Consider the following 13,149-nt stretch of genomic DNA (forward strand, 5'->3'; position numbering starts at 1 on the left):
CGGATCAAGAGTATGACTTTTTTCAGAGTGACATGTGAAATTTTTACAAACCTCCAGTTTGCCGCTGCTCCTCCCGGCAGCTATCAGATTTCCTCTGAGCTCCATGGCCCAGACAGAACTTTCCCAGTCTCCTGCCGCTTGCGCCCCAGCCATCGGGGATCTTTCTTGGATTACAGGTGTAGCTGCTTCCCCTAAGCTCGGACTCCTCTGGAGTTGAGCGCCTGATGGGGGCGAGGAGGAGGCTGAGGACGGAGAGGCGTAGGTAGATGGTGATGGGGGCTCGTGCTCCATGTAGGCACGCTCCACCAGTCCTCCAAAATCAAAGCCTGCTCTGGGTGCGGTGGACAGGTGGGAAGGGGGCTGGGAGGTGAAGTTGGTGTCAATGAGCGGGGTGAGATCGGGCTGGTCAATGAAAAGAGTGGGACGACTGGGCGTGGTGCGGCGTCTTACTGGGTAGAGCTCGTCCTCTGTCAGCCCGTCTCCATTAAACGAGATGTCTCGTTCAGGACTCAAACACTCTGATTCTTGAGCCCCGGTCATGCTGTCCCAGCCATTCCGGTGGTCCCAGCAGCCACTGCTGCTGCTCCGCCTCAGCCTGAGAAGGAGGAAAAAAACAAAACAAAACAAAACAAAAAAAAAAAAAAAAAACAACATTAGCATGACTTGAAGAGATAAACTGACTTTACGTTTGCAGATTTACTGGCAAACATTAACACACAAAAGGTCTGATAGGCAAAAATAAATTGATAATCTAAAAACCACCCATGAATACCAGATTGTCCCTGCTCACTGCATATTCCAGATCATGACTACTACTTTCAGTTGTTTCCTTTAGTGGTCAGCACAGATGATCACCAGCCTCCATCTCACCCTATCCCAGCATCCTCTGTCATAGCAACCCTCTGAGTGTCCTTTCTCACTACATCCATGAACCTCTGTAGACTTCCTCTTCTGCCTGACATCTCCAACATATTCACTTTAATACAATCAATTTTCAGCCTCAAATTTCCTAAACTGACAGATTGTTTTTAAACTAAATTTTACTTAATGGGAAAAAAAAACCAAACAAAAACAAACAATTCCTAACAATGTAAAAGCAAATCTGGAAACATCTCACAGATCAATATGACATTGAAATGTTTTTAAAACAAGATATTAAGAGTGTCTCACCCATGATTTGGAATGACAGTCAAGCAGTCCCCAGTCTGTGCGTCCCAAACCCGGATCTGTCCAGCCAGGCAGCAGCTAGCTAACAGCATCCCATCGCTAGCCAAACACTCGATATCCTACAGGACGGAAACATGGAGCAGGAAGCCGGTTTAAATAAGACTAAAGCGATCAGCCAAAAAAAGAAATTAATACACATTTATTAAATTCAGCATTTTTGTTTTAAATGGCCCACCCTGTACTGTAGTATAGTACTATGAGCAAGTGTGAGTGTACTCTTGGCTTAAACCTCAACACAGCACAAACACATTTCTGTATCTTTTAAAATCGCTATAAAGCATAGGAATCAGCTGTTTGTTTTACCCTTTTTTCAAATTGACATTTAATCTATATTTGCTAAGCAGATTTTATATAATTACAGTATCTGAGTCATTGCAACTGAACTCATTAACACTGGATTTATCTGCACCACAGATGAGATCTGGTCTTAAAATACATCTGAAATACAAATTAACTAACATTGTTAAAAAAAATAAAGACAAGGGAAAGAGGGAGTGTGCAAATAAATCTGACTAAATAAACAACACATGCTATTTTTTCTTTATATATGCACAGTGTTGCCTTTCTTATGAGTTTGTTTGGTGGACAAACAAAGACTGCGGCGTCTCCATCTTAGTCTCACCATACTGTGGCCCCTCAGCAGCAGTGGTGAGATCTCGCTGACAGGTGGTGAATAGCCGTAATCGTCACAGGGCAGGTCCCCTCGCCGCCGCCGCCCGTGAGGGACACCATTCTGACCGTAGTTTCGTGGGCAGAGAACGCGATACAGACAGAAGAGCAGCAGAACCAGCAGGACACCCGCAGCCAGGCCCAGAGCTGCCACCCTGGATCCAAAGACAACACAAAAGAGTCAGGAGTGCAGTGCCACCACACTACGACACATTTACCAGAAACAATCACACAGAAGCTGAACTTCTGTATATGCTCGTCAACTCCTTCACAAAATCTTTCAATGTACTGCACATTTGTTGTGTGTCATCTGTTCCATGAATTCACCCTTTTAATTGAAGCTCTAGATCTCTAACAGACTTTTTATCTCTCACAAAATACTGTGGAGATGCTGAGTTTCCTAAAATATTATCTGGACACTTTCACAGTCAGATGAGTAAATAGCCCAACTAGTGTATAAAGATCAAGCAGCAAAGTGAGAAACTGTTCATAACTGACAACAGATCTCGATGTTTACCTAAAACATTGTTCTGCAGCTGCACACTCACATGTTTATATAGTTTGTGTGTTGAACAAGTACAACTGTACAAATCTAACTCACAATATGTGGAACTGACCGCTTGGAAAAGAAAAACCATGAAACAGTGCATGTGCCAGCTCTTCTGTGGAATGTGGAGCTAATGTGATGATAACCTGGCAGAGGAGTGTTGACCTTCTCTGCTTAAAAAAAAAAAACAAAAAACCTCACATCTGCATTGTGAAAGTAGAGCTTTAACCCTTTCCCCCATGAAGGGAACATTTTGACGGCCAGGATTTTTGGAAATGCAGCTGTATAGGGAAACAAACATCGCACAAACATCTGATGCACAGTCAGTAATCTTGTTCTACAAACAGGCCAATATGGGACAAACTCCTCAGTTCAGAAAAAGAGCTTTAAGGGTTACTACTACTACTACTTTCTGTGCTTATCTTTATTTTGCTAATGGCTACTTTTTTGGCCATTTGTTTTCCAATGAGTAAAATCCATCTAAAGTCCCTGACATCATTTAAACTCATGCAGAAACAAAAACAAGGCAGTCTGTGTACTTCTGTTAGCTTTTAAAAACACTTTAACTGCAATAACAGGAGAATTACTGGCAGCAGAAACGAGTTGGGGAACCAACATTGACACACAGTTGCTTATTTACACATCCAGCACCTCTGGGGCAACGTTGCCATTTATTTGCAGTTTTACTCATGTTCACAATATAAACGGCAAAATATTCACTTTCTTTTAGCTCCGTTTTGGACTGTAGCCACTTGTGAGGGAGATGTGTAGCTCATTGGTTTCTGGTGATGATGTAGTGGGATTTTTGAACTTGTTCAATACAAACAGATGAACAGCAGTGAGAATAACAGGAGGAAACTTGAGTTTGCATTTCAGTCCTTGCCATGTACTTTTATTTATAAACTCATTTTAGATGTTACTCTTAAAAAAAAAAAAAAAAAAAGAAGAAACAGCACAAATGATGATGAACTCTAATCCTGTCTTCAGACCTATTACACACTACGGTTACTTCACACAAACATCCAGCGGTTTTCGAAGGTAAAATCAGAAACAGATGAGATGGAGTCAGTATTAACTGGTTCAAACTGTGTCATTAACTTTAACCACTGATTGCACAATTTTTTATTTTAGCTGTCTTTTTTCCTGTTTAAAGTTGCTTTTGATCAAGATGGTTTTAAAAGGAAATATAATTTCCCCATGTCTTTCAAAAAAAGAGAAGAAAAACTTGTGTTAAGCGGAACACTGGAAAGCTCTTCTTGTGTTAGTCTGTGAAATCGCTCGTGTATGATCACACAAAAGTAGGATGAGAGACTTTATCCAGTTCAAAACTTCTCTTAAACAAGACAAGGCTACGCTGACTCGTTTGTTACATGTAAAGATCTTTGCTCCAGATTAAAAGTACAGAGAATTCCCTTGTAACACCTTTATCAGTCTGGCCTTCCATCTATCGAAACCAGTGTTGATGTCAGTTGCCAATTCCCAACTGTGAAGGTCACGACCCCGACCAAACTGCTGATAGCAATCATATCTGCAGTCCAAAGATGACCAAAAACATCACACTTATGTCAAGGTGACAGACTGGTTTACACAACACGGTACAGTGTTGTTGCGGCAGATAGATGAGGCTGTTATAAGCTGATAAAGCTGGAAAGGACAGTGAATCGGTGTCTCTGAACCTCCCTCTAAGATAAAAGAACATTATCTTCCCATTTTAGCAGCTTTATTGGACCGATATTGTGTGTACACACACACACACACACACACACAGATTGCTCATCATTGTTGTGTAAAAGAACACTTCTAGTCTTAAGACTGATTTGCTAAACTACAGAATTCACAAATTTTAACCAAAGTTAAAACTTTAATTTCCATAAAATAACAATCTAACAACATTTCTAATGGTGTTGTACCTTAAGTACTATGGTAAACTGGGGGTGAGCTTAAACGTGCTCGCCAATGTGCCATGCCACTGACAGCTAGTCTAGTTGTAGTGAGAGTTTCTGCAATTATGTCTAAAATTGTATTTTTCACTGTGACTTTGACCTCTGACCAAAGTCATCACTGAAGTCTATGCTAACACTGAAGAAATTCCTAAGATATTCTTGTACAGTAAATACTTCCCACACAGGATTAGCCCATTGTCCCTGAATGTGTCACCTGCTAGGGTAAGGAAAAAAAGCCCCACAAAAAACACTGACAAAGCCTGTAAAGTAAACAAGTCAGCCAGGCTTGGCCAGTTAGAGAATATGAATACTTGCTAAAGACGGAGATAACCCCTGGCATTATTAGAATACACTAGGGCTGCTCGATTATGGCAAAAATGATAATCACGATTATTTTCACTGAAATTGAGATCACGATTATTTGACGATATTTATTTAACCCTTTAAGACCTACCATAGAACCAAGTCCGCCAGAGCTTATATTATTTTTTTTGTACATGCTGTAGTGCCATTTGTGGGAGCATTTCAAGTTGCTATACATCAATACAACTGTTATAGCCCATATTTTGCATTAAGTCCATAGTAACTACATTAATTGCAAACAAGTGCAATAAACTACAAAAAAAAATTGAAAATCGTTTTTGTTTTGTTTACATATATTTCTACTTGGAGAAATTTAAGAGGTTTATCCCTCAAAACTTTAAATACAAAAAAGTTGCAAAAAATAGTTTACAACAACAGGAAATTTATTTTGAGTGTTGTTGGGTCTGTGTTTCCACAAACCCCGCTAATTCTAGAGACTTATTCATCATGAAGAAAACAAGACAGTCGATCGATCCATTACTTGCACAAGGGAGGCCTCGTCTGTGTCCAGCACGACAAAGAACCCCAATGGTGGCCTCCTCTCGCTGCCTTTTATTGACAATCCTCAAACAATAGTTTACAAAGCACCTCCCCTTGCAACCCCCCTTTGGTTACATAGACAAGGCACTGTGTGTGTGTGTGCGTGTGTGTGTGTGTTACCTCCTGCTGACCAAAGGGTCATAAACCCAGGAAGTTTACATCAAAAGAAACAGATCTTTCAGATAGGATGTATCTACAATAAAACCTCCCCCAGCACAGAGTGGCTGGAAAGGTGGTCAGGATCAAAGAGATGGCTTTGATCCTACTGCTTAAACTAAGACTGTACAAATTTAAGAAACACAATGGCAACATTCAACAATTAGACTTAACAAGTGTCTTCATAGTTTTATTTTGGAGATACAGCAATTTTTATATACTGCAGGAAAAACAAAAAAAACAATCCTATGATGCAAATTTGCAAAGAAAACAGCACGTGCATCAAAATAAACTATTTCCAGCTGTGCAATTCGAGTTCTAAGCATCCCAGCAACTATTCAGAAAAGTATAGAGTCAAACATGACTTATAAAAACACTAGTATAAGTATAGTATAGTTTTTTACTTAAGGCCTACAAGTAAAAAACTACATTTTCCGCAAAAATGACATCACTTCCGGTTTCGGGCAGGAAATGCGATAGTTCGAGTTGAGTCTTTTTCAAAGTGGGAAGTGTTAGGAACAGCTGATGGATCGGCAAAGCGTGTTTCTGGAATATTATGTTTTTGTTCCTGCAAGCGCTTTTTATGCAATTTTTGCAAAGCTTTATGTGGAAGGAAACCGTGACCGAGGACAAGCTGATGGCATAAGATGTAAGTACAACTCCTCCGGTTTCATATGCAAAACAAATTATTGCGCTAGCTTAGCGGTTCAGGTTCTACAGGGATTTAAAAATAGTTACGCAAAACGGAGTGTGATGCTCTGACCGGCTTTAAAGGGTTAACAATAACAATGTATTGAATAATGACTTTAAAAAAATAATATAAAATAGTGTGCAAATACTGATAACAGTGCAAATGTTTGCAATATAAGAAATAAATGAAAAATGTAAACATCTATGTTTAGTCAACTTTGCAGTGTTGCTCTGTGGTGCAGCTACTACATCGTAGCAAAGTTTACACACTGTCTACTTGATCCACGTCTAACTCCGCCAACCCATAATGTTCCCACACCACTGAAGTTTTTTTTTTTTACCTCTTTTCAACCAACGGCAGTCACTCTCCTCTCCAAATAACTTCTGCTTAGCTTTCCGAGCTTCCCTCGGGTCCTCTTAATTGTTGTGACGCGTGTTCGAAATGGAGAGCGGTGCGCTTGACTTACCACACGGAGCAGCGCGAGAGTAAAGCATGAGGGAGGGTCTAATAATCGGCTCAGTCATTTTTAATGATCGTTGAAAGCCCAGATCGTAATCGTGATTAAAATTCGATTAATTGAGCAGCCCTAGAATACACACAAAGAAACTGCATTTTCACCTCACATAAAAGAAGATTACCATCAGCCCAGCAACAGTGAACACTAAGCCAAGCATGAAACGTAGGTGCTCTTTTACTCCCTTCTGTGTTATGTCAACTTAAATACTGTAATAGAAAATACATCTACAGCACTGACAAGTTTAAAAGTAACTTAAAATGTTTTTGATTTTGAGAGAAGTGTCATGATTTCTCTTTGCAAGACCTCCAAGAGCAGTTCCGCAGACAGACTAAGACTGCAGCTGAAAAAAAGAGATTTTAGTCCAAAATTATGTTATTTCATGTCTGGAAAACTAAACCTGAATGGCTCAAATGCCCTAAATGCTATTGTACTTCACTGCTCCAACTTCAGCAAAACTGCAGAAGGAACTTAAAGGCTTCAGTGTCCAAGGTGCAATCGGTTCAATGACACAGGTACAAAGTGTGAAGGTCAAGGTCCTTTACCTGCTGTGGCCCCTATTTACACTCAGCTGTGTGACGTCAAGGTTTGTTTTTTTCTAACCATGTGCAAAAACAGTGATCGCTAAACTGAACTGAAACTAAGAAAAGCTAGGGCCTGAAAAAGATATCACTCATTCAATTAGGCTAAGAAAATTATGTTTCTTTGTAAATTTGTCTAAAAAAAAAAATTATATGAACTCATAAAAACAATCAGAGCTGGTTCATCTGTACCTTCTTTCATAAGATACTAATTAAGGCAGGTAATTTAGCATTCAGAGGATTCTGAGATTTCAGCATTTCCCCCTTATTTCGTTAAGCATGTGTCTACATATTACACATAAATAACTTCCTCATGAACTAATAATAACAGCAGGAACCCAAAACAACAAGTACCCAAACAAGCGGGGATTAACATGACCCAACAGGTGGTAAGCTGCCCTGCCTGTAGATCCTACATGCATATATTTGGTCAGATCAACATTTTCACAGAAATCCTTTCATTTCTTGTTTGGAGAGCTGTAGGAGGCTTATGTTGCTTTGAGAAACGTCCTTTTCAATGCGAGTCTCTAGAATAGTAGGGGCAAACAACTCAAGTAGCCACACTGATGGAAAATCTGCTGGATTTAAATAATCAAAAGTTACCCTTTTAACACCTTAAGGCATGCAGGTTTATCAAAGAGTTTGTGAGGCAGTTCAAACTTAAAGCGGGTAGATGTCTGTGTCTTTCTGACTACTAACTTGTAGAGGGTGAGGTCTGTCTGCAAGTCAGCAGAAACCTTGAGAATGGGTGGTTGAGGGTGTCTCGTGTCCTGAGGGTGACGTGCGTCAATGGCCTCCTGGGGTGTCAGATGAACAGTGATTGGGATGACAGGTAAGATGCTAATGTACCTGTAAAAGGACAATAACATAGTGGACATAATGAAGCTGAAAGAAACATCGAAGCAGAATTAAAGACTTAAGAAAAAAAAGAAACAAAAAAAATTGTTCCTGGCTTTTACACCTTTAAAGTGGGAAAGTGTTTGTTGGACAACGCATAAGCACATAACTGAAGTAGGTTACTTGTTTGTAGCTGCATTTTCCATGTGGAGAATGGCTGACAGAAATTAGTTGTTCTTTTTGTCCAGCTTTTATTTGGAGTTGATATAAACTTCATAATGCAGCATTTCATTTTGCAGAAACATCCCATACACGCCAGGAATGAAGCAACACATTATGCTGCACCAGTATCATAACGAGGCAAGAAAATCTAAACTGCTTTGCTTGCTTTTATGGAAAATTTGGGATCTCCACTACAGTGTAATATACCGTTTCCCAATTAAGAAAATAACAGACTGACGAACAACAACAAAAAACTCCCCAGCAGCACTCGCCTTTTTGCTAAAGTGATGTTGTAGTAACTGAAGAGTGATGGCCAGTGCCTGAAGGACAGTCTCCTCCATCCCTCCTCATCCTCCTCCCCCCAGGTGATCTGAGGTACAGCGGGTGGGGACTGTGGAATGGGCCCTGCCCTTGGAGGGCCATGATGTCCCTGCGATTGGTTCTCAGGTAAAGGAGTTGGATCTGGTGCACGATGGATGCTCAAGGTGCTGGTAGGATCCCCACCTCGAAAAACCGGGGCCACTCCCAGGTGTGGGGGCAGACCACCTCCCCCGGTGTCACCTAAGGGGCTTTGTTCAGACACCTGTGCAGCCAGGTAGGTGCGGATTCCAGCTGGGTCGGTATACACAAGGATACCAATCCAGATCACTGTGCCAGCCTAAAAATGAAAAAATAAAAAGGTCATGTTGATCAGTTAGCTGGAATATGTGGCCAGCTTCATTTTACATCGAGCTGATATTTACTTAATTTAGACCACTTTAACCTAATGTATGTATATGCTTGTATTAAACGAATCCACCTTACAGTATAGGCATCTTTACATACATTGTTGGCTTTATGTAGGCACAGCAATAAGCTTGCAGACTGTAAAAGCTATTCTGTTAGTTTTAAAGCTGAAACAGACATTCACCCCCCCACCCAAAAAAAAAATAAAAAATAAAAAAAAATAAAAAGATCTTGTCAGTCTTTGCCATTGTATGAAAGAATTAGAAGCTGACAGTTGACGACAAATGGCAGCAAAGTGCACAAAAACATTTACAGTCAGTTCTGAATTTGTCTTCTCACCATGATGATGCGCTGAGCCAGGCGCGTGCGAGCCAGGAAGTACACCACACGCAGCCTCTTGGGGAGCCTCAAGTTTCTAAAGGCTGGTGTCTGCAGAGTGATTGTATGCGGAGAGGGTCGCGGTGGAGGGGGTACCTCACGTGTACGCAGGGGGCCTGGCTTGGGTGGAGGCATACCTGCTTCAGCTGGCAGGCGGCGGTTCAGGTCAGCCAGCTAAAGGGAAATAATGAGGTTCACACATTTTTTTTTTTTTAAAACATCGTTTTTTGTATTTTAAGTCAACTTCACAATACATGCTGAAAATATCAAGAGTGATTATGTGTCTCAGTGCTGGTTGTGTTTTTTTGTTGTTTTTTTTTTTTTATTTTAAACTCAGTTCTTGCCTGGTGCACAAAGGTTTACATCACATAAAGCTCTTGCTACTTAAATCTAATGTTGAGTCCAGCATATTAACTGTGTGTGTGTGTGTGTGTGTGTGTGTGTGTGTGTGTGTGTGTGTGTGTGGGGGGGGGGATTTGAAAGTATGCATATGCGTTTCTCACCTCCATGCGGCGAATGTCTATAGATAGTACAGTGGTGAAGAAAAACATCTGCAGGAAGAAGTCAGACACCAGCCCCACAACAGCAAATAAACAGAATTCCTAAAATAAACAGAAGAGACATTAACCACATAGAAGCATTTCCCACCTGGCTTGATTTAGCATTATGCTTTGCTTATTTAATAACAATAACTTTAACTACAGTTTTCTCCTGGTGCACTTCCTTCAACAGTTCCAGCATTTGTCCTCTTACCTGGATAGCTGGCACAAGAGTGAAATATCCAATGAGGATAATACACAGCTCAGTGGCCATATTCTTCATGATAGACCAGCTCTCATTACTAAGGCCTGAAAAAACAGAACAACAATCAGGGAAAAATAAAGAAATGCACAATATTTAATAAGCCATGACTAAACTACATTCTCCAAACTTACCTTGAGCTATGCGCAGTTTGACCTCGAGGTCGACAGGGGTGGAAACCACAGACTTGGTGAGCACCAAGACGTTCTCCAGCCCGATTACCACCACCAGATAAGGGAAGATCTCACTGCAGGGAGAAAAATAAAATACCCTCAACTTTGAGTACAGTTATCTTTGGTAATATACACTTTCACCACATTACCACTGTGTGGAATTCTGTTTAAATTACAAACACAAATGTACTTTAATAATGCAGCCGCCAAGGCACCGAGAAAATGTATGTGGTCCACTCCTATGTTTTGTTTGTTTTTTAGTTATAAAATCAGTCATTTAGGGTTCAATTTCTTTTTTTCTTTTTTTTAAATTCTTGGCCCACATAGCTGGGAATTTCCCTGAGATTAGTATGTGTGACAGATTAGTTTGACAGGATAGATAAGCTTTAGATGAGGCAAGTGTATAACTGGGTCACACACACACTCAGTAACACTGTACATAATAAAACACACACACACCCAACACTATCTGTATCTCACCAGCTTTGTGTGTGGAGTCGATTATGACTCTGCAGATTTGCATGTTGCAGTCATAGTTTTGGTACGTTGGCCTTGATGTGTGTTTATGCAAGCACATGGCCTGGGCATTCACAGCCCATGGAGGACTTGCATGGATCTTAGTGGCTGGTTAACAGTACCACTGTCACGCCATGAGGTCTGCTCCCTAATAAACAGCTCACGATTGGACAGCCATTAAACGTCAGTATCTGAATACATCTGCCCCATATTTCAGTCCATCCCACTTCGACACAGTGTTCTTCCTTTTTCATACACACTAACACGCTGTTTGCCCACATGAAGTGATCATTAATAGAACTCCATGTACGATCAATACAGAAGAAGAGGAAAGTCAAAAGTCAGGTACGTGCACGTGAGTTGGTAAAAATAAGGATACAACTGACAGCCAGCTAGAGGTGTTAACATTAACAGGATATATTTGAATGTCAGTAAGAGCAGGAGAACAATGAAATTACTGCAGACATAATTTCAGTAGTGATTCACAAGTTAAACTCATCCTTCAACCTCTTAAAAATATTAGCTAGTAAGTGTTTTCAGGCTGCCGCAAAGAGTTGACTCGGTTCATTTGGACATAGTGTTTTCAGAGAGTTTCCTGAAAACGCTACATCCAGACGTACAGAATGAATTTTTTAGGACTTCCTTACCTGGATGATTGAGCGTGCATGAAGACAGCTTTTAGGCTGGTTTAAACAGCATTCATAATAAAGAAAATGTACTGTAAAAACAGTTCATGCACTTAAAAGTGTAAGGAGCATTCAAGTGCTAATCACTACAGTCTGAAGTTAAAGCTACTGTGGAAGGTAAGTGCAATAGCACTGGAAGCTACTTCAGTTAACTAACATACAACGATGCCATATGCATTAGTTTCTACATGCAAACACGAGAAGAAAACAAAACAAAACAATGTTTTACTTTAAAAAAAATGGCACTGACTGTAATGAAACTGATTCCTTGCTTTGGTGTAATCAAGGGAAACAATGAGTATAAGTCATGAAAGTACAAGTACCAAGTTGCTCTCAGTGATGCAAACATACATTTTTGCTGCGTCTTGATTAAACTGTTTTCTTGGCTGCCTGATTTTTGAAACAGTCTCTGCATTCCTTGGCTCAAGTTTTAGGCTGAAATCTAATAAGCATCTGCTGCCAAAATGGCATGTGCGTTACTGTTCCTGGCAGATGAACAAGAGCAGAGACCAGACCCCTTTAGTAATCTTCAGACACTCAAGTATGTAGAAAATGGTTTTTACCCTCCATTAAGTGTGGGTGTCAGTCCAAACAGTGTACACAGACCCACAGACATGAGCAGAGAGCTGAGCACTGTGACCACAGCAGCCAGAGCAAGGCCCCACTTAGATTTCACCATGTCGATCTTACCTGCAAGGAAGAAAAAGATGATATGTTGAGGACTTCACACTAACCAGCTGTACAACTATTCAAATCCTCAGCCAGACCTTGTCTTAAATCAAATGATGGTGATCATGTAGAGAAGGCGTTTAAGCATTTCCAAAATTACATTTCTAGATGGCAGGTGATGACACTGAACACTAGGCTTGCTGATAAAATATGCAGGGGTTATGAAATGAAACTGTACAGGCTATCCATTTCTCAAACTTGCAGGTTTTCTTTGAAATGACAATTCTGAAAATGACTACACTGTAAAATAAAACAGCAGCTGCATATTGTTGTAACAGATGTTTGTTCAATTACAGTTTTCCAAGGCAGCCTCAAGTGTACACTCTGATTTTCCAGACTGGAAGGAGAGGTCTTTCTCAGAAGGGAACAGATAGCAAAACAATGGTGAGACAAATAACTGAACTTTCTGACCCCGATGTATCAAAAATAAGAATGAAACTTAAACAGACTCAACATAAGAAAGAAAGCTCCGTTTTATTATCGGAGCAAAGAAACATCGTGGACCCTTCTGACCTCTCAGCTTTCCTCGAACCTCAGGAGAACAGAAATAAAGACTGTGTGCTTCATCTTTCTCACACATTCTTTCCACTGTCTAATGCTGCACAGACCCCGTTTCATATCACACGTCCCAAATAAAATTCCCTTCTTTTTACTGTTTAATGTGAATTTCATGAAGAATTTTTCCTTAAACTGTACTTTGCGCAGCACCACTTCACTGTCTGAGACACTAGCAGCCCAGTCTGCTCTGACGTGTAATCAAAGTTTCTTCACTTTTCAGTTGGCATAAAAGTCAGGCAATGTTGGTTACTATGCTTAAAAAAAACAACAAAAAAACCAAAACAAAAAACCC

General features: G+C 40.4%; 1 protein-coding gene across 8 annotated transcripts in view; it reads right to left on the minus strand.

Moving 5' to 3' along the window:
* scap (SREBF chaperone) overlaps positions 1 to 13,149 on the minus strand; it is a 37,679-nt gene that overhangs the window by 5,922 nt on the left and 18,608 nt on the right. For 7 of the 8 annotated variants that reach the window (XM_085292531.1, XM_085292530.1, XM_085292532.1 and 4 more), the window contains 10 exons: positions 12,134 to 12,260; positions 10,330 to 10,442; positions 10,148 to 10,242; positions 9,898 to 9,996; positions 9,356 to 9,568; positions 8,563 to 8,948; positions 7,931 to 8,080; positions 1,850 to 2,051; positions 1,171 to 1,286; positions 52 to 595 (listed from right to left, as the gene is read on the minus strand). In XM_085292531.1, the coding sequence (XP_085148657.1) occupies positions 52 to 595; positions 1,171 to 1,286; positions 1,850 to 2,051; positions 7,931 to 8,080; positions 8,563 to 8,948; positions 9,356 to 9,568; positions 9,898 to 9,996; positions 10,148 to 10,242; positions 10,330 to 10,442; positions 12,134 to 12,260 (2,045 nt within the window). The remainder of the gene's footprint in view (positions 1 to 51; positions 596 to 1,170; positions 1,287 to 1,849; positions 2,052 to 7,930; positions 8,081 to 8,562; positions 8,949 to 9,355; positions 9,569 to 9,897; positions 9,997 to 10,147; positions 10,243 to 10,329; positions 10,443 to 12,133; positions 12,261 to 13,149) is intronic. The other variant, XM_085292527.1, reaches the window with a different exon arrangement.

The sequence above is a fragment of the Mchenga conophoros genome, linkage group LG11 (assembly GCF_057382185.1).
Source record: "Mchenga conophoros isolate Kocher_MC1m ecotype Shallow Benthic linkage group LG11, M_conophoros_male_GT1.1, whole genome shotgun sequence".
Lineage (NCBI taxonomy): Eukaryota > Metazoa > Chordata > Actinopteri > Cichliformes > Cichlidae > Mchenga > Mchenga conophoros.